Source organism: Pogoniulus pusillus, chromosome Z, assembly GCF_015220805.1.
Source record: "Pogoniulus pusillus isolate bPogPus1 chromosome Z, bPogPus1.pri, whole genome shotgun sequence".
Taxonomy (NCBI): domain Eukaryota; kingdom Metazoa; phylum Chordata; class Aves; order Piciformes; family Lybiidae; genus Pogoniulus; species Pogoniulus pusillus.
The window spans coordinates 40021699-40043550 of NC_087309.1; the positions used below are offsets into that span (position 1 = coordinate 40021699).

The 21852-nt window shown below is 39.5% G+C and overlaps 1 protein-coding gene across 1 annotated transcript in view; it reads left to right on the plus strand.

Annotated features, from left to right (window-relative positions):
- The window catches only part of SLF1 (SMC5-SMC6 complex localization factor 1), a 42979-nt gene that overhangs the window by 16798 nt on the left and 4329 nt on the right, over positions 1-21852 (plus strand). Inside the window, exons 8-17 of the mRNA XM_064176291.1 lie at positions 75-233; positions 1122-1288; positions 3810-3947; positions 6104-6269; positions 12476-12623; positions 14598-14743; positions 18282-18457; positions 18941-19062; positions 21127-21219; positions 21629-21811. Of these exons, the coding sequence (XP_064032361.1) occupies positions 75-233; positions 1122-1288; positions 3810-3947; positions 6104-6269; positions 12476-12623; positions 14598-14743; positions 18282-18457; positions 18941-19062; positions 21127-21219; positions 21629-21811 (1498 nt within the window). The remainder of the gene's footprint in view (positions 1-74; positions 234-1121; positions 1289-3809; positions 3948-6103; positions 6270-12475; positions 12624-14597; positions 14744-18281; positions 18458-18940; positions 19063-21126; positions 21220-21628; positions 21812-21852) is intronic.

The following is a 21852-nucleotide window of genomic DNA, read 5'->3' on the forward strand; positions in this document are numbered from 1 at the left end:
TAAGCTGTATCCTTTACTTAGAAGCTGAATCTTCTGCTAACAATCTTTTACTCACAAAGATATCTTTCTCCTAGGTTAAAAGTGCCAACCTCTTCAGGGACACATGGTATCTGGTTGAAGAATTAACAGAAGAGTATTTAATTCATGATGTGATCACAGAACTTGCTGCTTGTCAAAAGTACTCTACACCATCTGTGAAAGTTCTTCATTCTCTTCTAGAGTATATCCTCCTGGTGAGAGATGAAAACTAAAGTATTGCAAATATTAAAAGCAAGTAATGAATGTGTTAAAATCTTTGCTTCTGACATTGCATTTTGTGGAGTTTACTGATGTACTCAGCCTTCACTTCATGTTCATCAACATTTTTGTGTTAAAAAGGAAGGAATTCAAACATGAGCAAGCAGTGTGCCCAGGTGGCAAAGAAAGCAAATGGCATCCTGGCTTGTATAAGTAATGCCATGTGGAGCAGGAATAGGGAGGTGATTGTCCTCTTGTACTCTGCTCTGGTGAGGCCACACCTTGAGTGCTGTGTTCAGTTTTGGGCACCTCATTACAAGAGAGATGTGGAGGTGCTGGAGTAAGGGCAGAGGGTAACAAAGCTAGGGAAGGCCTTGGGTAATAAATCTGATGAGGAGCGACCAAAGGAGCTGGAGGTGATTTGAAACAGAGGAACCTGTGGAGACACCTCATGGCAGTCTACAACTACCTGAAAGTATGTTGTGGATAGGTTGATCTCTTCTCACAAGTAAAGTGACAGAAAAAGAGGGAACAACCTCAAGCTGCGACTGGGTAGATTTAGACTGGACATACAAGAAAAAAACTTCAAAGCACAAGTGGTCAGGGACTGGAATGCACTGCCCAGGGAGGTGGTGGAGTCACCAACCCTGTATGTGTTTAAAAGTCATTTGGATGTGATGCTTGGGAATATGGTTTAGGGTGCACCTTGTAGAGTAGGGTTAATGATTGGACTTGGTGATCCTGAGGGCCTTTTCCAATCTGAATGTTTCTGTAATTAGAAGTTACTTTTCCTCCAGTTATTATTTATTTGCAAACTGTATGAATATATTGCTCTAAATACTGTGGAAGAATTTGCCCTGATTAAATGTCTCGTTCTATTACAGGAAAATACCAGTGCAATGTATTTTGTTAAATTTTTTCACATTTTGTACCTTATTCTCCAATTTGATCCTCCTTGGAAGTCCCCATCTATGTTAAACTATTATCTGGATCTTCTTCAGTGTCCCATCTGTAAAAAAGGCACATGGTCCTTGATAGAGATGCTTGTGAGGTAAGAAAGCTTGATAAGCTGTTGGATGCAAAAGTTGAAGGGTTGGAATTCAGTTGTGTTAAAGCCACATTTTCACCAGAACAGTTTAACTGAATGCTGTGTTCCACCAAGTCACACACTCACAGGATCGCAGAAAGTTAGGCATGATGAAGGACCTCTGGAGATCATCCAGTCCAACCTCCCTGCCAGAGCAGGATCAGGTTGGTCACACAGGAATGCATCCAGGTGGGTTTTGAAAGGCTCCAGAGAAGGAGACTCCACAGCCTCTTGAGGTTTTTTGTTCCAGTGCTCTGCCTCCCTCAGAGTAAGGAATTTTTTCCTTATACTTACATGGAACTTCCTAAGTTTTAGCTAACACGCAGGGGGTTTCTTTGGAAAGGGAAAAACTGCATTTTCTTGTCCTCCTTCCCTTTAACAAAGTATTTCTTTTACTTTTTTTAAGCTGTTCCCAAGGTATAGTAACAACATACTGTTGCTATTCTAGCATGCATGTATGCACACATATATGTATCTACAGTTACAAAGCAAGTTCTAGTCTTACCAAACGTAAAGCTTCATGTTGCATCTAGGAAGGAACAACCTTATGTACCAGTATAGTTTGGAGGCCGATCTCTTGGAGAGCAGCTCTAGGGGAAAGGACCTGGGAATGCTGGTGGACAGCAGGAGGCAAGTGACCCAGCAATGTGCCATTGTGGCAAAGAAGGCCAAGGGCATCCTGAAATGAATTAGATGGGGTGTGGTGAGTAGATCAGAGACATTCTCCATCCTCTCTATCAAGCCCTGGTGAGGCCACATCTGAAATACTGTGTACAGTTCTCATCCCCTCGGGTCAAGGAGGACCTCAGCTGCTTGAAGTCCAGCACAGAGCCACTAGGATGTTTGAGACAGTGGAACATGTCCCTGTGAGAACAGCCTGAGGGAGCTGGGGCTGTTTAGCTTGGAGAGGAGAAGCCTGAGGGGGTGACTTCATTCATGTTCATAGGATCAGAGGATGTTAGGGGTTGGAAGGGACCCAAAGAGATAATCACGTCCGACCCCTCTGCCAGAGCAGGACAATACTATCTAACACAGGTCACAGAGGAGCACATCCAGACAGGCCTTGAAAGGCTCCAGAGAAGGAGACTCCACAGTCTCTCTGGGGAGCCTGTTCCAGTGCTCTGTGACCCTTACAGTAAAGACGTTCCCCCTTGTGTTGAGGCAGAACCTCTTTTGCTGCAACTTACACCCATTGCTCCTTGTCCTATCACAGGGAGCAAGTGAGAAGAACCTGTCCCCCCCCACACTGCTGTTGGGGGACAGATGTGAAGGGCAGTGTTGAGAGGATGGAGCCAGGCACTGCTCAGGGATGTCCAGTGACAGGACAAGGGACAGTGTGTGCAAGCTAGAGCAGAGGAGATTCCACATGGACAGAAACTTTTTCACGGTGGGGATGCTGGAGCCCTGAAATAGGCTGCCCAGAGAGGTAGTCTCCTTCCATGGAAACATTCAAAACCTGCCTGGATGTTGCTCTAAGTGGTCCTGCTCTGGCAGCGCAATTGAACTGGATGATGTCTGGAGCTACTTTCCAACCCCTAACATTCTGTAATCCTGCATGTTGATTTTGGTCATAAACTTCACCATCTTGTCCAGGAAGTCTGATTATATCTTAAACCTCTACAAATAACAAGACTCAACACATAGTTGCTGTTTGGGTAGTTAGTCTGTGCTTGTGCTTGAGCTTCAGAACTCTGTACATCAATTGAAATTAATTCTTATGTTCATCTGGAAGAGAAGCTGTACTTCTTATTAGTGTCATAAAATCCCAAGTAACATTTAAATACAACTATGATTGCAGATCTGTGATTCTGAGTCTGTAGTCGTGAAGGGCATTAAATCACTGTACTTGAATCACTGTAATTAGACAGTTAGTAGTTTTTATTAAGAATATGTCTCATGAAATGGAAGAGAATTTATCTTTTAGATGAAGTATTTTATCTTCTAGTACTTACTAGCAGAATATGACAATTCAGCAGTTGTATACCTGATAGTTTCAGCACTCAAAATTCTGGCCAAAGAATATGTCTTCACGCTCCTTCAAATTTATCTCCATCGTGCTAGACAATCATTACTCTTGATCACAAACTGCAGTTCTGTCATATAACCATTACCTGCATGAAGCTTTGTAGGCTGTTAAAAGGTCTGTAAACTACTACAATACTACTTTGTAATTAAAGGATTTTAAAGAGGCTCTGTGAAATTCAGTAATTTTACAGTACTTCAAGAAGAGACAGGAAAACTAAATAGGGTTAAATCATTTAGTTTACAGTACAAAATCTACATCTACAATACAAAACCCCAGTCACAGAGATATGATATTTTTTTGTTTGTTTGTTTTTTGGAAAATGCAGCTTTAAAACTATCAAGTTAGGCTTTAGTGAAACCTGCCACAAGTCAAAGCTGACTGGTTTTGTCTTCTTTTTTCCTGATAGATCAGACTGATTTCAGCCATACAAACAGATTTTTTCACTGTTTATTTTTGCAGGTCTTGCCTTTATTGCAAACCCACTTGTCATGAAGTCCCAGTTTCAGGGAGGGAACACGAAAAGAGGGTAGTTCACAAAACATTACTGAAGTTTTTCGTTGATCTACTAAAAGCTGAAGTAGAGTTTCTGACGAAAAGGTAGGGTGTACAGGATTTTACTTAATACTTTTCCTCTATTTCATGTGCGTTTCTATATTTGCAGCAGCTCTATCTATGTCCCTTGATAAGATTCTGTTCTACAAAGATGGCAATTTAGCATTTCCTGTTTTATTTCTCAATCACTTTTTTTCTTATTGTCATTTGTGTGCTTTTTTTTGTGTGTGTGTATGTTTTCAAGGCCTCTAACTTTTCCCAGCTGTTGTTTCACTACAATACAAATTTCAGTAAGCATCTAATTTTGCTGATAAAGTTGTATTCTTAAGCTTTGCAATGCTTCAGTATTAATTTTTGAAGGTAGACAAGCAACATTTTGAGTGTACAGGGTTTTTTTAACAATAATTTATTTAACTAGAGTTTGTTTAGCCATTCCCTTCCTAGGGAAACAGCTCTCCTTAGAATATGAAATATTTTAAAAAGTCCTGTTTTCTTTCTGCCTTAGATAGTAAACTGTGGGTTGACCAACCCTGGCTGTATGTCAGGTGCTCACCAAAACCACTCTCTCGTTCCCTTCCTGAGCTGGACAGTGGTGGGAAAGTCAAACAAAAGGCTTCTGGGTCAAGATAACGACAGGAGATCTCTCAGCAGTTGCCATCATGGGCAAACCAGACTCTGCTTGGGGAATTCAGTTTATTGCCAGGTAGAAGTCAGAGTAGTGGAATGAGAAATCAAACCAAATCTTAAAATCTTTCCTCCATCCCTTCCTTCTTTCTGAGCTTAAATTTACTCCCAGTTTCTCCACCTCCTCCCCTCCCACAGTGCATCTGGGCAGGGGATGGGGTTCATCACAGATTCTCTCTGCCGTTCCTTCCTCCTTGGGGTGGATTCCTTACACTCTTCTCTGTCTCTAGTGTGGGGTCATGGAATCATAGAATCAACCATGTTGGAAGAGACCTCCAAGATCATCCACTCCAACCTAGCACCCAGCCCTAACCAGTCAACTGGACCATGGCACTTAAGTGCCTCATCCAGGCTTTTCTTGAAGACCCCCAGGGACGGTGCCTCCACCACCTCCCTGGGCAGCCCATTCCAATGCCAATCACTCTCTCTGTGAAGAACTTCTTCCTAACATCCAGCCTATACCTACCCTGGCACAACTTGAGACTGTGTCCCCTTGTTCTATTGCTGGTTACCTGGGAGAAGAGGCCACCCCCCACCTGGCTACAATGCCCCTTCAGGTAGTTGTAGACAATAATAAGATCACCTCTGAGCCTCCTCTTCTCCAGGCTAAACAGGCCCAGCTCCCTCAACCTCTCCTCATAGGATTTGTGCTCCAGGCCCCTCACCAGCTTTGTTGCCCTTCTCTGGACATGTTCCAGCACCTCAACATCTTTCTTGAATTGAGGGGCCCAGAACTGGACACAGGGCCCAGAACTGGGTCCTTCCAACAGGAGACAGGTCTCCTCACTTCTGCAGTGTGAGTCCTTCCAATTGGCTGCAGTTCGCAAATTGCTCCAGTGTGTGTCCTCCATGGGCTCATGAATCCTGCCAACAAAAATCCTCCAGCAAGGGCACCTCCCTCCATGGATTCACCTCCGTGGGCTGCAGCGGGACAGCTGCCTCACTGTGGTCTTCACCAAGAGCTGCAGAGAAATCTCTGCTCCAGTGCCTGAAACATCTCTCCTCCTTCTTCTGCAAACCTTTGTGTCTGCAGAGCTGTTTTTCTCACAGTCTCACTCTTCTGTTTTGCTGAAGTTATTGGGTTTGTTTTTCCTGCTCTTAAGTATGTTGCTCTACCATCACTGATGGGCTCGGCCTTTGCCAGCAGCAGGTCGTTCTGTCAGACACAGGGGGAGCTTGTAGCAGCTTCATACAGGAGCTACTTCTGTAGCTCCCCTCTGCTTCCACTACCAAATCTCACAATTCAAACCCAGTGCATGAGTACAGCCTTTACTTTGTGTAATATTGGCATAATATGAGAATTCCTTCAGTCTGACTGATAGTAACAGTCATCATTATTTTGCTTTCTATTCATCAGAAATTCTGTCTGATCTTATCATGCTTTAAAAATTGCCAAACCTTTGTGTGCTGCGACAGAAGACAATATTTCTGTCTGGTAACTGTAGTAATCGAAGTGGCACAAAAGATTTACTTTTCTTTGTTTTTTGGATTTTTTAACCCCTCTTTCTTCTTTACAGCTTGGTTGAAGGGACCAGTTCACAGCATCAGCAAGTCATGCCGCAGACAGTTCTTCTAAAGACCTTTTGGCTGGGAAGCAAAACCTCGGTGCTTTTCACCAAACACATAAATATTCTAGCAGATTGGGTCATACTTTCCCACAGAGAATTGAACAGGAAAAACGATGTGAGTATGAGTTTTATACTTGAAAAATAATGAAGGCCAACGTATGTTTTTTTTTTTTTTAAAGGTATTCCTTTGTTCCTTCTTTTGTGAGGAATTATATGTAAGTATCACAGCTGCTTGTTATAGCTGCCTTTTTGTTGTGAAGCATGCTGGTTTTTGCTCCACTAAAGGAAATGAATTGATCCATAAGATTCTCATATTGATCTGTGGAGAAGAAACGAGTCATGAGTAGCTTGGTGGCTACATTCAGATGTTCACATGCCCTTACCAGCAGGTATTACTGTAGTCATTAGGGACACCAGCCTAACACATCCTGTCAAACAATAAGGTGTAACAAAAGAGGTGATTATCTTGCTTTACGCTGATTGTATTCAGGAAATTTTGGAAGGAGAAAGGTAACAAAACTAACAATTTTTTTTTTTGCTGTTTTCTGCAGGAATGCATTATTTTATTTTAATAAATGCCCCAGTTTTCTCCCCAAGTCCTTTAGTTTCATTTGCTATCTTCTGTAGGTCTTTTCATAAAAATGGAATTGAAGGCAACTTAATTGCTGTTCTGTGACCTGCTGACCAGCAGGACATTGACCTGAAAGGTACTGAGTGTCCTCTATACCACCTCTTTCTTTTCAGAAGCTAGAGGCCTTGTAAAACATCTTTGACTTCTAGATTCTCACATAAAATACAAACTTACTGCTGTCTGTGAGTTCTCTTTTAAATTATTGTGAAAGCACAGAATAAATAGGTGCTTCATTCACTTTTTCAATACAATAACAGGACAAAATAGAAAATCAAGTATTCTGGAGAAAAAAGCACTTTCAATATAATACCTCGTAGTTCTTCATTATGTTAAGAAAGCAGAAAGATTAAACATAATGAGAGCTTCACTCATCTTACCTAGCCAGACCTCCTACCTTTTTTGAGGGCTATCAAAGCAAGACATTCTGAAACAGTGCTACCTTTTATCTTTGGTCAAGATATTAAAAAAGTGCCTAAAATTAGGCTTCTATAACCCATATTTATATTTAAACAACCTACCTTTTCAAAGGTACTGAGCACCAAGTGGGCTTGCATTCAGGTGGTATCAGTGGCCATTCTGTTTCTTTGGAAAATGAGGCTGCTTTCATATGTTTCCTGGTGTTGAATCTGCAGTTTTAACTGTAGGCACCATTTCCTTTTTCCTCCTGTGCCTTCTTTTGACAAGTTGCAGCACTGTAAGCCAGACCTTTTTTCATAAACCATTCTTTGCATAAGCAGAATAATCACTTGTGTCAAACAGAATGTAGTACATGTATGAAAAATAAAAGGAAGAATAAAATATAACATAAAGCATAGAGACCTACCTCTTGTTTAGATTCCATTTTCTTTATATACATACATAAGAATTGTACTTTCAGCACAAAACCCAGGTGCCTATTGCTTTCACACTTTGATCTTGTGCATTGCAATGTACAATATCCCTGCAGATAGGAGTTTCTAGCCTTAAAAAGCTGCTTGTTGCCTCATCATAGCTCTAGTGTTGTGTATTCTTTCTTACAGCCTTATTCTTTAATTTCATATTTATAGATTTCATTTTCTTTACCTTTGCATTTTTTGGGCAAAAAACAAAACTGTAAAACAAAATGCTGGGGTTTTTTTTCAACCAAAACTTGTCATTATTTCTTTTTGCCCTCTATCTATTTTTTGTGGTACTAAAACTCCGTCCCTTATTTTCTTCCATGTATTCAGAGGCTCCATTTAAAAATCTCTGACATGGTTGAAAAGGTAGTTGAGACAGCCTTTGGAGCAGATCCTCATACAGAACTGTGTTTCCTTTTCCCCTTCCTGTTTGTTTTGTTGTTGTTTTAGAGAGGCATTATAAAACCACAGTGTTTCCATGTCATGAAATACAGCAGTTAGGGTGAAAATTTTCCTTACTTTCTTCAGCCTAAGGGTGTGAGTCACTGTTACCAGTTTTGTGTTTGCCGAAGAGGGAACATGGTGACAAGAAACCCTTAGGGCCACTCAGAAACCCGAATGAATGATTTTTGAGTGTTCTTATTTTCTACATGGCCACAGAGATTAGGTGTTTGAGAGCACAGTGTAACACATTTCAGAAGAAACAAACATGCCAATTGTAATATACCAAAATTCCAGTGAAAATACCTGTGAATAAAACCATGATTTAATTAAATTATTTTGGGAGAGCCTATGTAACATATTAATTTATAAGTGGTAAGCGTGGGCAGTTTATTTTATTTAGCTTTTTAGAATCCGATTATCTATTTTCTGTGATTCAAGGAGATCACAGCAAATCAGCACTGCAGTGGAGGAAAAATGGCTATGTACACTTCCTCTCTTCTCCTGCTGGTTTGTTCAAAAATTGTGGTTTTCTTATAAATATATGTGTGTGTGTGTGTGTGTCCATCTGTGTTTAAAAAGAGCAGTCCAAGAAGAGTTAAAAGTAATATTTTAAGTGAGACAAGACTTGCTAAAATCTTGAGTTGCTTGTTTTACATACTCTGAAGTTATTTCTTATTTTTAAGTGAAAAAGATACAGAAGGAATAAAGGGCTACAAAGAGTTACATTACATAAATGAGTGCATTTGGTTTCTTGTGTTAGATCAAACTTAAAGTACCAGGATGAAATTAATGACAGGAAACTGTATGCTCTTACTCACTGCTGTGTTTATCTGCTGACAGAAGTTGTAATAAAACTGATACTTTGTCCTTGTAGCTAAAAATGCTAAACATGGAAGTTCTTCTATCACTTGAGATCTTCAAATCAATATGGAATATCATTTTAATATAAATAACATTTATCATTTATTATTTATTATGTTATTTAAATAAGTCTGATGCAGAAACTGGAGGTCAGAGGTCCTTGAATCAAAGCGATTAATACAGTTCTAGAATTTACAAAAGGATGTGTGTATCACTTATAACACTTTGAGCAGCACTGAGCTATTGCATGGTCACAAAAGGTATAAAAAATGCTTTTCAGGCCTGATACTACTTGTTCTTAAATAAAAAAAGCTGTCTTATGTAACCCAACAAAGGAGTCGAAAAGGATTTTGTTCTATTTTTTAGTTGCATCCTCTTGCTTATTTCTGAATTTGTTTTATTCAGTGTTTCAGGTATCATTACCTAGTCTAAGATTTTGCAGTGTGAATTTGTGGAGCTAGTTGTCTTCCTGATCTATCACTTCCAATGGTTTTCCTGGAAGTATGCCTGGGGTTCTTTTGGAGTACTGCATAACTCTGAAAATATTTACACTACATGAAAAAGAACTGTAAAAAAAACTCTGAAGTAACTCCTTAATTCAAAGTAAAAAAGTTGAAATTATTATTTTTTTTTTACTTCCTGAAAGCTTTCCTGTAAAGACTTCAAGTGTATTAACTGTAAAACTTCTGTCACTGCAGCACTGTGCTCGACTTGGCAAAGCATTAAATGGAACAGCAGTGTAGGAATTGCATTTGCTAAGCTGGCAGACATCACTTGCACTGATGCGACCTTTGTATGCTAATGCAGTCAACAGCCTCTTCCCACTTCAATGTTTTTCTCAGTGAGATAGCTTTGATTCTCAACAATAGGAACAAGAAAGGGAGTTTTGAGTAAAAGTTTTAATTGAGTCTCACTTAATTTGCTGCACACGATGTAATGGGTTGACCCCAGCTGGCAGGTAAGGAACCACCCAGCCACTCACCCACTCTGCAGCAGGATGAGGGAGAGAGATGGGAGGGTAAAAAACAGAAAACTCATGGGTCAAGAAAAAGGCAGTTTAATAAGTGAACCAAAGCTGCTTGCACAAGCAGATGAAAACAAGGAATTCATTCAGTGCTTCATTGTCAGGGAGATGTCCATCCCCTCCCTGGAAAGCAGGACTCCATCACGTGTGGTGGCTGCTTGGCAAGACAAATGCCATAACCCTGAGTGTCCCTGCTCCCTCCTCCTCTCCCCAGCTTTTGTTGCTGAGCTTGGTGAGGAATATCCCCCTGGTCATTTTGAGTCCTGGCTGTGTCCCTTCTCAGCCTCTTGCACACCCCCAGCCTGCTTGCTGGGTAAGCAGAGTGGAAAAGAGGCGAGGCCTCAGTGCTGTCATATGTGGTAGCAATTCCCATGTTTTGTGGAAATGCTTCATTTTCCCTTTTAATATTGCATGTGTTTTCATTACTGTGTTGGTGCTGGTTTTTGCTTGAAAATATTTTTAAGATGTTAATATTTAAGTATTTTTAGAGAATATGTAAATTAGTAAATTGGATCGTTTCTCCCTCATTTGTAGCCTTGAACGATTTACTTTAAAATATTTAAGAGAAGCTCTTGGTTTCTGCTACCAATGCTTTACCAAAATGTCAACCAAACCTACACCAGTTGGCAGGATCTGGTTTATCTTTGTTCTTGTGCAGACTTAGCTGAGCAAAGATAGTTGCAGCTAGCACATCAGCCACATTTAATATGCAGCTGTATGTCTTAACTGCAAAACATTATTAATACTTGCAGCATTAAAAGTAATTATTTCAATCTGCTGCCTCAAGCTTTTGCTCCCCACCCTTTCCCTTGAAAGTATTTCATACAGGGAGTAGTACAAGCTTATGATTTAGAAACAAGAAAAACTGTGTGTATAGTTGTGCTTTACATCTGTATTTATCTCAGATTACATCTGTACCTACTTAATCTTGTCACTTACCTCTGTTTAAATTGTGCTTATTTGCTGCATTTGTGCAGTTTTGTTTCCTGCAATGAACTATTGATGGAATTAAATTATTCACCCAGTATTTTGCTTTGGGGTCCAGTGATGAAAGAGGTATGCATACTTCAGGGAAATTTAAATGCATTTCACATGTTTTAAATTAGTTCTTGACTTTCTATTCCTGAATCCTCAGAAGATAGGGAGTAATGTAGCTGTTAAAATATTTAAATTTTAGTTGGAAAAAAAATATTTTCAAGTTGTTGATGTGCCATATCAATACTCTCTGATTTATATTTTTATTATCATGAAAGCAGCCAGTTCATCTACAGCAAGGCATTGTGATGCGGTGTAGGAAGGGGCAAAGAGAATCAGGTAGTGCTTAACAGGGGAAAAGGAAGCAAAGCTGAAAGCTGCCTTCAAGATCACATTCCTGCCAAATTTTGCCTGACCAGTTCTTAAAAGCCTTCAGTGATGTGAGCTTGCTCTACCTCCCCACAGAATGCTTATTTGTAGTTGTGTGTGTTCCTTTTGTTTTGAATGACATGTCTGTGGACTGTGGGCACAGTATTTGGGAGTTTGATGAACTACTTGGTGATAATTTTATTATAAGTTTCATCTGTATCATAGTCTCTGTTGCTTATCTGTGTGTCTGTTTGATTATTGATGAAGCTCAAAGTGTTGCAGTCTTTAGTGCTTTCCAGCTCCTAAGAGGATTCCATTAAATTATTTTAAAACATTGTTGAATATATTTTGTCCCCCGAAGGACTATCAAACAAACCACTGTCAGACAAACCATCGTCTGTGGTGCAAGACCATAATGAAAGACAGAAAAGTTTTGTTTCCTTTAAGGAATTCTATAAAAACTAAACCTGACAAGTCCCTATTCAGTTCAACTTCCCACTTCTGCAGAATTGTCCATTTTGAAGTACTTGTTCTCTTTCAGTGGAAAGCAACATATCAGCTGGTGCTCTAGTCTTAACAATTGTGGTCCTCTGGTGTCAGAGCTTGTTTTCTGCACAGGAGAACCTTGCATCCTTTTTCTGTGTGGATATCACAAAAGCAGTTTTAATGTCATCTTTAGGAAAAGAGAGTGGAGTGTAAGGGAAATAAGATCCCTGCAATTGTGAAATTAAACACAAGTTCTATTAGTTTAAATGCAGCACTCAAAACCTTGTGGTTCAACGGAGTCTAATTTGAAAAGAAATCACACTTTGTACTTGTGAGTTTTGATCCCATTTTGCATCTTGTTTTAGACAGAATGTTTTCAAGTATCTTCTGTTTCTCCAATGACAGATCTGAACTGATGTGGCATCAATGGCATATTAATTTTGTTGACCAGGCTGCAACAGTTAGCTTTTGAGCAGAAAAATTAAAAACAGTGAAAAATTAATGTCGGAACAGAGTGGGCTTTTATCTAAAGAAGTTCTCTAGTGTTATGACTGGTACATTTTTTATGTCCATTTGTTACCATGCATAGGTCTACAGATAATATTTTAGATATGCTTGTGTTTGTTTGTTTATTTGTTTGCTTGTTGATTTAGGCTTTCAGATGTGAAATTGCTTTTCTGTTAAATGCAATTCTTGGAACCATAGTGGAATATTGGATCATCTCAAGTTTGCTTGTGGACAGAAATGTGTTTCATCAAGTAGCTGATGACCTGGCCCATTACCTTGCCATTTCATGTGATGGTGAGTGTCTGAAAGGACTCTCAAATCAGAGAGTCCTTTTAATCAGACTGAAGTCCTAACTAAGTTCCTCAGTTCTCTTTCTAGTTATGTTCTACTTTCTGTTGCAGCTGTGCAGTCTTATGGAGCACTCTATGCATATGCAGGAAACTGTTTTATTGTGTGTATGGCTTTGTGGTCTATTGGTCCCACCCAAGCAAACACCAAACACATTTATTAAAACTCCTCTAGATAAATCTCAATAGATGTTAATGCAAAAACAAGACTTATACTTTGTGAAGAAGAGCAAAAATATTTAGAGCTGTCCTGCCAGTTCGGGGAGACCTTTAAGCATATCATAATAAGACATGCCTTCAGAGAGGCAATTAGAGATACTTTAGTTCAGGTCAATGCTCAGGAGAAAATTTTCACTCCACAAACTTGATCTTGTTTGCTAAAGACACTTGAGCCATAAGTCCAGAAGCTCACCAAACTCCTTAAAGCATACAGACTCCAAATGAAATATTTTAGTTGTGTCATTCCAAAGTCTTAGAATTTATCTGGGGAGGGGGAAAGAATTCAACTTCATGAATCACTGTTGTTCCTTTTCCTTAAATATACTACATAAAGAGAAATGTCAAGACTCAAGCCATTGTCATTTCATGTGAAATGTTGGTTCAAGTATCAAAAAAACAAACAAAAAAAAAGAAAATAAACTACTGAGTTGTTAAAAATCAATTTTCAAACTTTAACTCCCACCAAAGCTTACCCTACCAGTTATGATGCAGTGGGAAAACTTTAACTCAGGTGTTACATCTGTATGAGTATCCTGGTTTCAGTCAGCATTTTCTCTAGAGAGAGATGCATATGGGCTTCATTTAAAGTGTATCTGCCTTCTCTCTGGACATTAGAGGAAAATCATTCTGAAAAAGTTAAACTAAGATCTTAGTCTCTAGACAAATACTTGCAGTTCAGTCTTACAGAGTGCAAATTACTGGGACCATGAAAGCCTGCCTTAGCCGTTAAAAGGCCAAATTAGTTAGAACTTTACATTGTTTAAACCAAAGGAGCTTTTACTGTCTACTACTGTTGCCACCTCTAGCAACAATTACATGAAAGCTAGAAAGATTCTGGCTTTCATATAATAGAATGCTGGATTATGGATATTTCTGTAATATTTTCTAACTTTCCTGGCCACAAATGGAAAATTATGCTTTTCACCAAAAGGATCCACAAGAACAACATCCAGTCTGGTTACAAAAAGTAAAGATTCTTTGCTTCCCAGGTATTTCAGTTGCTATTTTGACAAAATTTTATTCCTAGTATCCAAACAAAAATACCACCCTAAAGAAAATTCAAGTCAGTGTGTTTCCAAAAAAAAACCAAAACCAAACAACAGAACAAATAAACCCAGAGAGGTAGGACACATGTGTGCCTGATGGAGAGCGGCAGAAGAATTTTTATCTACTTCTATATCTACTTGGGTGTTTCCTGTAAACCAGCATGAACTATTTGGTCCCTCTGAATAGGGTTGCTATTTGCTTGCCATCACATTTAATGAAAAATATAGAGGTCACTTGCAAGATAATTTTCTGTTGTTCTTGTGTTATGCATTTTAACTGGTTGCACTTGCATTGTGTCACTTAGAGGTTTTGAAGCCAATCACTTGCATCACTTCCCAAATAACTAACTTATTTCTCAAAATCAAGGTTTAACTCTTACAAGACTCTAATATATAGAGTGGGGTTTTTTTAAAGTCCCACATAAAGAGTGGTGCATTTCCTTCAAAATCTGTGGGACCACTCTCCTAGGAGCTGGACTTATCAGGTGGTGAATAAAATGTCTTAATGTGAGTGATTTTAGTAATTGTCTTGGAGAATGGCTTCTGATATGCAACAGCAAAAATAAGAGCTATCTCCTAAATAACTCTAGGTGTACAGGTTTATATATTCTCATTTGAAGATTTTTGTTTTCTCTCCTCCTTTTGCCTTTATCCAGATTTTTCAATACACGATTTAAACGCTTTCATTTCTTCCATAACATCTCCCTGGCTTCAGATGTTTGTGGCAGAAGCAGTTTTTAAAAATATGTGTTTACAGAGGAACATAACTATTTCTAGAGAACCTCTTTCTCTTCAAAAAATAGTAAGTAACTCTTCTGCTTCTTGAGAACAAATCACATGTGTTTTACAAGTAATGTAATTCAGTACATACTTGGAAAATAACCTTTCTGTTGTGATCTGAAATGAGCTCATTGCATTATCTTCCAGATGTAGACAGACCCTGTTGCATGTAAATTTCTTTGCCCAAGATCTGACTTGAAGGTAGTGGTCAGATTTTTCTTGCCAGATAGTTTGTGGCATGTGATTAATTTGTTGCCATATTGTTAACATAAAAAATCCTGGCAGAAGCTTTAAAAAATAATCTTTGATGCAAATACTTTGTTGCAGTGTTACATTTGGGATTAAGGGAAATACCAGATAACCCAGGAAAATCATACTGTGTCTTTTCCTTCAAGTGTTTTGCAGAGGTAACAGTCTATTATTCTACTGGTTCCAAGCGTTTTCGATTTTATATATATATAAATATTTTATTATTTTGAACCACAGTGTATTCCTATGAATTTATCCCCTTACAAACATTCTTCTGATTATAAACTTTTTCCTGCCTTCAGATCACTGTTTGTGATATTTGGTGAGGAAATAGATGATGAAAACTGTGAAAGATACTCATAGAATCACAGAATGACTTAGGTTGGAAGCAACCTCAGAGATCATCTCCTCCAGCCTCCCTGCCATGGACAGGGTCACCTCTCAACCGGAATCAGCTGCTCTGATCCAACATAGCCTTGAACACTTCCAGGAATGGGACATCCACAACCTTCCTGGGCAGCCTGTTCACCACCCTTGCATTGAAGAACTTCTTCCTAAGATACAGGCTAACTCTGTTCTCCCTCAGCTTCAAACCATTTCTGCTTGTCCTGTCTCTAGATACCCTTGTAGAAAAATCCCACTGCAGCCTTCCTGCAATGCTCTTCAGATATTAGAAGGCAGCTCTAAGGTCCCTCTGGAGCCTTCTCTTTTCCAGACTGAACACTCCAGCTCCCTCAGCCTGTCCTCGTAGCAGAGCTGCTCCAGCCCTTGGGTCATATTTATGGCCTCCTCTGGATGTGCTCCAGTAGGAGACTCATGATTGCTGGCAGGGTGCAGGCAAGTGACATGCCCAGCAATGATATGCCCAAACTGAGAGCCTCATGTCAGTAATCTCAATGCTTAGGACTAAACAGAAAATGGAAACCATAGCTGTTTCCATATGGCCTTAAAATTCTACAAGTAAAGTCAGAGAAAAACAAGCTTACATCTTGTATATTTTCCATACATAAGTTTTCCTGTATTTTACAGGATTTTGTTGGGCACAGAGATCATTGTTTATTAATGTGTTGTGTTTAAACAGAGCTCAAACAAAAGACTGTCAGAACTGTAAAAGTAAACCAACTATATATCTAATATTTAATGTATGTTGCCAGTATATATGCAGCAGCAGTTGCTATTTTTAATATTGCCATGACTACTGATCAGTCTGTGCAACTACTTAAATACCAATTTTTACAGCACTTGGCACAGGTTTATTTGTGTTTTATGGCTTTGCTTAGTGTTTTTGTGCCCTCTTTCTCCTGACATGCCGTAAATATCAACTCTCATTCCATTTTCCCCACTCTTCCCATGCAGCATCTTGTTAGTGAGGCTTTTCACTGAACCCCGCTATCCTAGCATGGTGTGGTTGGAAAGGTTTCTCTGCAGATCATCCAGTCCAATCTCTCTGCCAAGAAGGGGCATCAACAGTAGCTTGCTCAGGACCAGAATGACCAGGGGAGGTTGGAATCTCTCCAGAGAAGGAAACTCCACAACCTCTCTGGGCAGCCAGCTCTTGGTCTTCAGCATTATCACAGTGAAAAAGTTTTTCCTTCTGTTTGTGTGGATCTTCCTGAGTTCCAGTTTGTGCCCCTTATCCTGTCCCTGGGCACCACTGAGCAGAGTCTGGCCCTATCCTCTTGCTCCTCACAGGCCTTTTAGCTCTTGGTGAGCATTGAGAAGATGCCCAAATCTCAGGCTGCTCTTCTCCAGGCTCAAAAGCCCCAGGTCTCTCAGCGTTTACTCCTCACAGAGATGCTTCAGGACTTGCAGGATCTTTGTAGCCTCCGTTAGACCCTATCCAGTACTTGCCTTTCTCTCCTGAACTGAGCAGCCCAGAACTGGGCTTGGGATTTCAGATGTGGCCTGACTAAGGGTAGTGTAGAGGGAGAGGAGAGCATCCTTCCACCTACTGACCACACTTTTCTGCATGCACCTCAGAACATCATTTGCCTTCTTGTCCTGGAGGGCACATTGCAGGTTCATGGTGAATATGTCATACCCCAACCCTCCCAGGTCCTTATCTGCAAAACTCCTTTCCAGCAGGTCACCTCTCACCTGCACTGGTGCAATTTCTCCATCCCATTCATTCAGCCTGCAGTTGAAAGCAGGTCTCTTGGTCTGACTTTTGTCCACAGGGAAGTTTGAGCTGGTGTGTAGCAGCATCTGCCCAGTTCTTCACAAATGAAGGGGCTCTTTCCAGCACCCTCACATTGAAGAAGTTTGTCCTGCTTGTTTAGATGGAACCTCCTGGATTCCCTTTTGTCCTTTGTCCTGTCACTGGGCACCAGTAACAAGAATCTTGCCCCATCCTCTTGCTCCCTACCATTTAGGTCTTGCTGAGCATTGAGTAGATCCTCAGATTTCAGTCTGCTCTTCCAGACTGAACAGCTGCAAGTCTCTCTGCCTTTCCTTGTGTAAGTACTTGGGTTCAAGTGGTGACCTACTTTCTGGTGGTGAATGTAGAGGAAAAGCTCAAGTAAGCTGTTCCTCACGCACTGCAAGTTTCCTGCAGAATCAACAGTGTCTGCTAGACACTCAAGGCCTTATTTGATGTCTTTATTCAGATGTAGTCACTGTGAATCATGGAATAAGTTCCCTCACTGCATTTTTCCCTACCCTTTTGCCAAACTGCAGAAACTTAAATTATTTTTTTGAGCAGTGTAGGTGGGTTGAAAACTTGGTGTTATGGAAGGAAGCCAAAATATCCAAAGCTATGCTAATAATGAGCATGCATGTAAAAGTTTCTTAACTTACTACCTTCATAATGCTGAAAGGCTTACTCCAATCCCTACATCTTAGGAGAGATGAAGGAAAAGAGTTAGTGTTTCTTTAACAAATTGGTCTCTGTGTCCTGCTGCCTGTCTTGAGAACAGAACCTTGCAAATACTTTACTTTGGAGTCAGTTTATTTTATATATCTAAGTCTAAGTTTTAAATCCAGCTAAAGAATTCAAAATTTTCTCATATAAAATTCAGGAGAAAGTTTTGGAATTTCCCACTTTTTGGCTCAGACAAACCCACTCTCCTCTGAGGCCAGGATAAAGAGTGAATTACAAGAACATGAAGAAAGAAAAAAGGTTGCCACGGACAACTTTAAACAACCTATACCTGCAGTCGTGTAGGGTTCATGTTCTTCAAAGAACTTAGAAGCAGCAAGCTGTGGGTGCTGAGCGATTGCTTTGCACAGCGTGCAGTGGAAGAAGGGCTGCATCTTAGTAGACTTCCATACATGACCATTGAAAAATGTTGCTCTTTTTTTTTTTTCTACAGGTCTGCTGCTATTTTCCTGCCTTGAGAGAGGCAGGAATGCACAAGACAAAAAAGGTACAGAAAGTAGAGTGTTGGAAGAAGAGAAGAGGGCAACAGCCATGTCCTGAATCTCCAAGTGTATTACAGACGCCAAGCGGTGATAAGCAGAACCAAGTCAAAGTGCTGCCTGATCTACCGTGAGTAATACCTATAACATCACCAGTTTCATTCAGCTTTGGGGGACAGCTTCTGACCTGACACATTTCTTGAACTTTCCATGACCTGTTTTGTGGTCTACAAATTACTACAACTGACAGAAAGCTCCCTTGCAGACCTCTCTAACACCTATGGGCTGGGATTTCCCCTGTCCTCCCCATCGTCCATCTCATGGGATTTTCCCAATGTTAAATTAAAAGGGTGCATAGAGAAGTTGGAATTGTTCATAGGATTACCTGTAAACAAAGTTTTAATTGTGAGTGTATTTTGATTTTATTACTGGTTTAAGTAGAGTTATTATTAAATTACATAGGAATTATGTAATTAAGGCATTTTAGAAACCACTGTGAAAGGGATAGATTCAAGTATGCCATATATACACATTTAAAAGCATTAAGTACATGTACATGTTCTTAAATTATGAAATAGTGATTTTAGATGTGTCCTCTTTGCTCTCTTTTTAGTGACTCGAATAAATGCCCTTCTCCGACAGTGAAGCTTAGACCAAGAGCAAAAAAAGTTAAGGTTGAACACAAAGAGAATTGTTTGCCTGAAAATGTGACTATCTGGAAACGAAGTCTGAAAGGTATCATGTAATTTATTTATCAACCCAAAATGATTGGAAGCAACAATTTCGGGTGGGAAAATTTTGTCTTGATGAATGTTGAGGTGGAGCGATGGCTTATGCCTGAGAGTTCTTTTCTTCTGGTTCATGATTGGTTTGGGTTTTTTTTGTTTGTTTTTTTTTTTGAGGTATTTGAAAGAAGGAATTGTATATATGGTGGAATAAAGATGCCTTCTTTATTCCCTTCCCCCTTCCAGATATTAAATACAGTGTACAGCTTGTGTGAGCTCATTCCAGTCTTGCCTGCCTTACTTTGCTAATCCACCTCAACCTGTGCTTGGTAGGATCAACGTCTTCTGATTTGAAAGTATAATTCAGTCTTCATCTCTTTCAGTCCTAGACATTTTGTGAACAAAGACTGAGGAGTATGCTATGTTACATAGCTGTGTTAAGCATATGGACTGTTTTCTTCTAGGCATTCAGCCCAGGCTATGAAAGGCATTTGGCTTTTGTCTTAGCTATACTGGAACCCAAGTACCTAAGGAATAAAACAGCACTGCAGTAGTTCATTCAGTTCCTACTTATTACTCAAAGTGAATAAATCATACTTTACACAAGCCTTTACCTGGAGATAGTTACTTGCTGGAACTACTTTCTATCATCTTTGTTATCAGAAATTTACCTCTATCACTTAAAACACAACTATATTAGTGTGACACACGAAGGAAAGCTTAGGGGGAAAAATAAATGCCAGAAACAAGCTGGAATTGTTGAAAAGAACTAAAACCAGAATTGTATCACAACATCAAAGGGCAAAAAAAAACCCAACAACCTTCTTTTGAGATTTAAGAGACCTTCAGTAATAGAGCCAGACATTGCATTTTTAAAATGTGTTCCCTTTCTCTTTATTGCTTTTGCAAGTGAAATTGATGTGAATTATTACATGGTGACTTCCAGAAGGAAATGTGAGATGAAAGACCAAGGAAGAAGTAAAAAGAAGCAACTTTTCTTTTTTTTTTTTTTTTCTTCCCTTTCTCTTCCATTCTTCCCCTGCCAAAATTTTAAGTAGTATCTTCTCTGGAAGAATAAGTTTGGAGCTGACAGAGTTACATAGTAAAGGTATTAACATGGCAAAGTATACCATGTAAGCCTTATCACAAAGGCTGGGAGATTTAGCCTTAGATATTTTTCTTTCCTCAGATGTTTGTTGCATCATCTTTCACCTGGCATCATGATTTTTCTTTTGGCTCTTGTTCAAACCTAATCATTTAGTGAAGGCAGAAACAGCATTTCAGACTGGGTCTGAAGTTTTTATCATGCAGAAACGGTGTAAAGCAGCAGCTCTCAGTTGCTTGCCATTCAGTTTTTCACACTTACTTCAGCTTTACGTGGTGCTAGAAGTTGGGGATTTATTTTTTTGTTTTCCAGAGGATTTTTCATTATTATTATTATGACCCCTTAATTTATTTCTTTCCCCCTCCTCCCTTGCTACTGTAGCCAAGTCAGGCAGCCTATTGAGGAACAGCAAACCATCTGTTAACGGATTTTAAGTTCTGAATTATACTTGAGTGTGTAGAGGCACTCGTGCTTAGCCAGAAACATTCATTTGAATTAAGCTATAAATGCTGTGTAAAAAGAACCATACATTTTAACGTAGGTTCATGAATAAATTTAAGGGAGGGCAACTGCACTCTAAAGTTTTATTGCTTCAAAAACCCAGTATTTTTGGTGGTCTGTGATCACTTAGTGCTTTTATGGTGTGATTGAAGCTTTAAACCTTGAACTGGGGTGGGAGGGAGATAATTCCTGCGTTAAACCATTTACAGTAAATTTCTTTGCTGGATCTCTGGTGGAACAGAAGCTCTGTGGGATTTGGGGATTTTTTGGTGTTGTTTGTTTGTTTTGTGAGTTTGGTTTTTTGTTTGGATTTTTTTTTTTCATTAGAGATGGTTAAACAGGATAAAGGAAAATCTTACTCATTATTTTTTGGCTTGTAGCCAGGTCTCCCAGTTCCAGGCACTTCGATTATTTTCTTTAGTTGCTATCTTGCCTGGTCTAGTGTAATCTATTAATTTTTTATGGTAGGAGAGACAGCCCTGCATACAGCTTGCAGAAGTAACAAAGTGGAGAGATTGATTCAGCTGCTCTCTCTCCCTGGAGCAGACATTAATGTTAAAGGTAAGTTACACATTTTTCTCTACAAAACTAAGAAATGGAGCCAGATAAAGGACTGTGTTAATAGCTGTTTGTTAATGAAGTTTACGCTTGCGCTATTTAAACAATCTCTGTTATTTTAAACAAAAGGGGGGCCTTCTAGCAGACATTGAGGGGGGTTAGTTGACATGTAAAAACATGTTTCAACGTCACAACTGCTATTATTTATTTAAATGCTGTTTAATTTGTGTTTTTCCCCCTTAGATGTTTTTTTTTTTTCAGTAGAAATTCTCATTTCGAAACCACCGGCTGCCACTGCAGCTGTGACGCATGCTGGAAAATAAAAGTGTTTTGCTGTCTAATGAATTGCATTATTAACATTTTAGTGCTACTTTTTGCTGGTTTTAAAAACTTCCCTTGATTTATAATTCAGACTATGCTGGCTGGACGCCTTTGCATGAAGCCTGTAACCATGGCAGCACAGTGTGTGTCCGTGAAATTTTGCAGCGTTGTCCAGAGGTAGACCTGCTCAGTCAAGTGGACGGGGTGACTCCTTTGCATGATGCACTGTCAAATGGACATGTAGAAATTGCCAAGCTGCTACTTCAGCACGGGGGTGAGTGCATTTCTGCTAAAAAAAAAACAACCAACCAACCA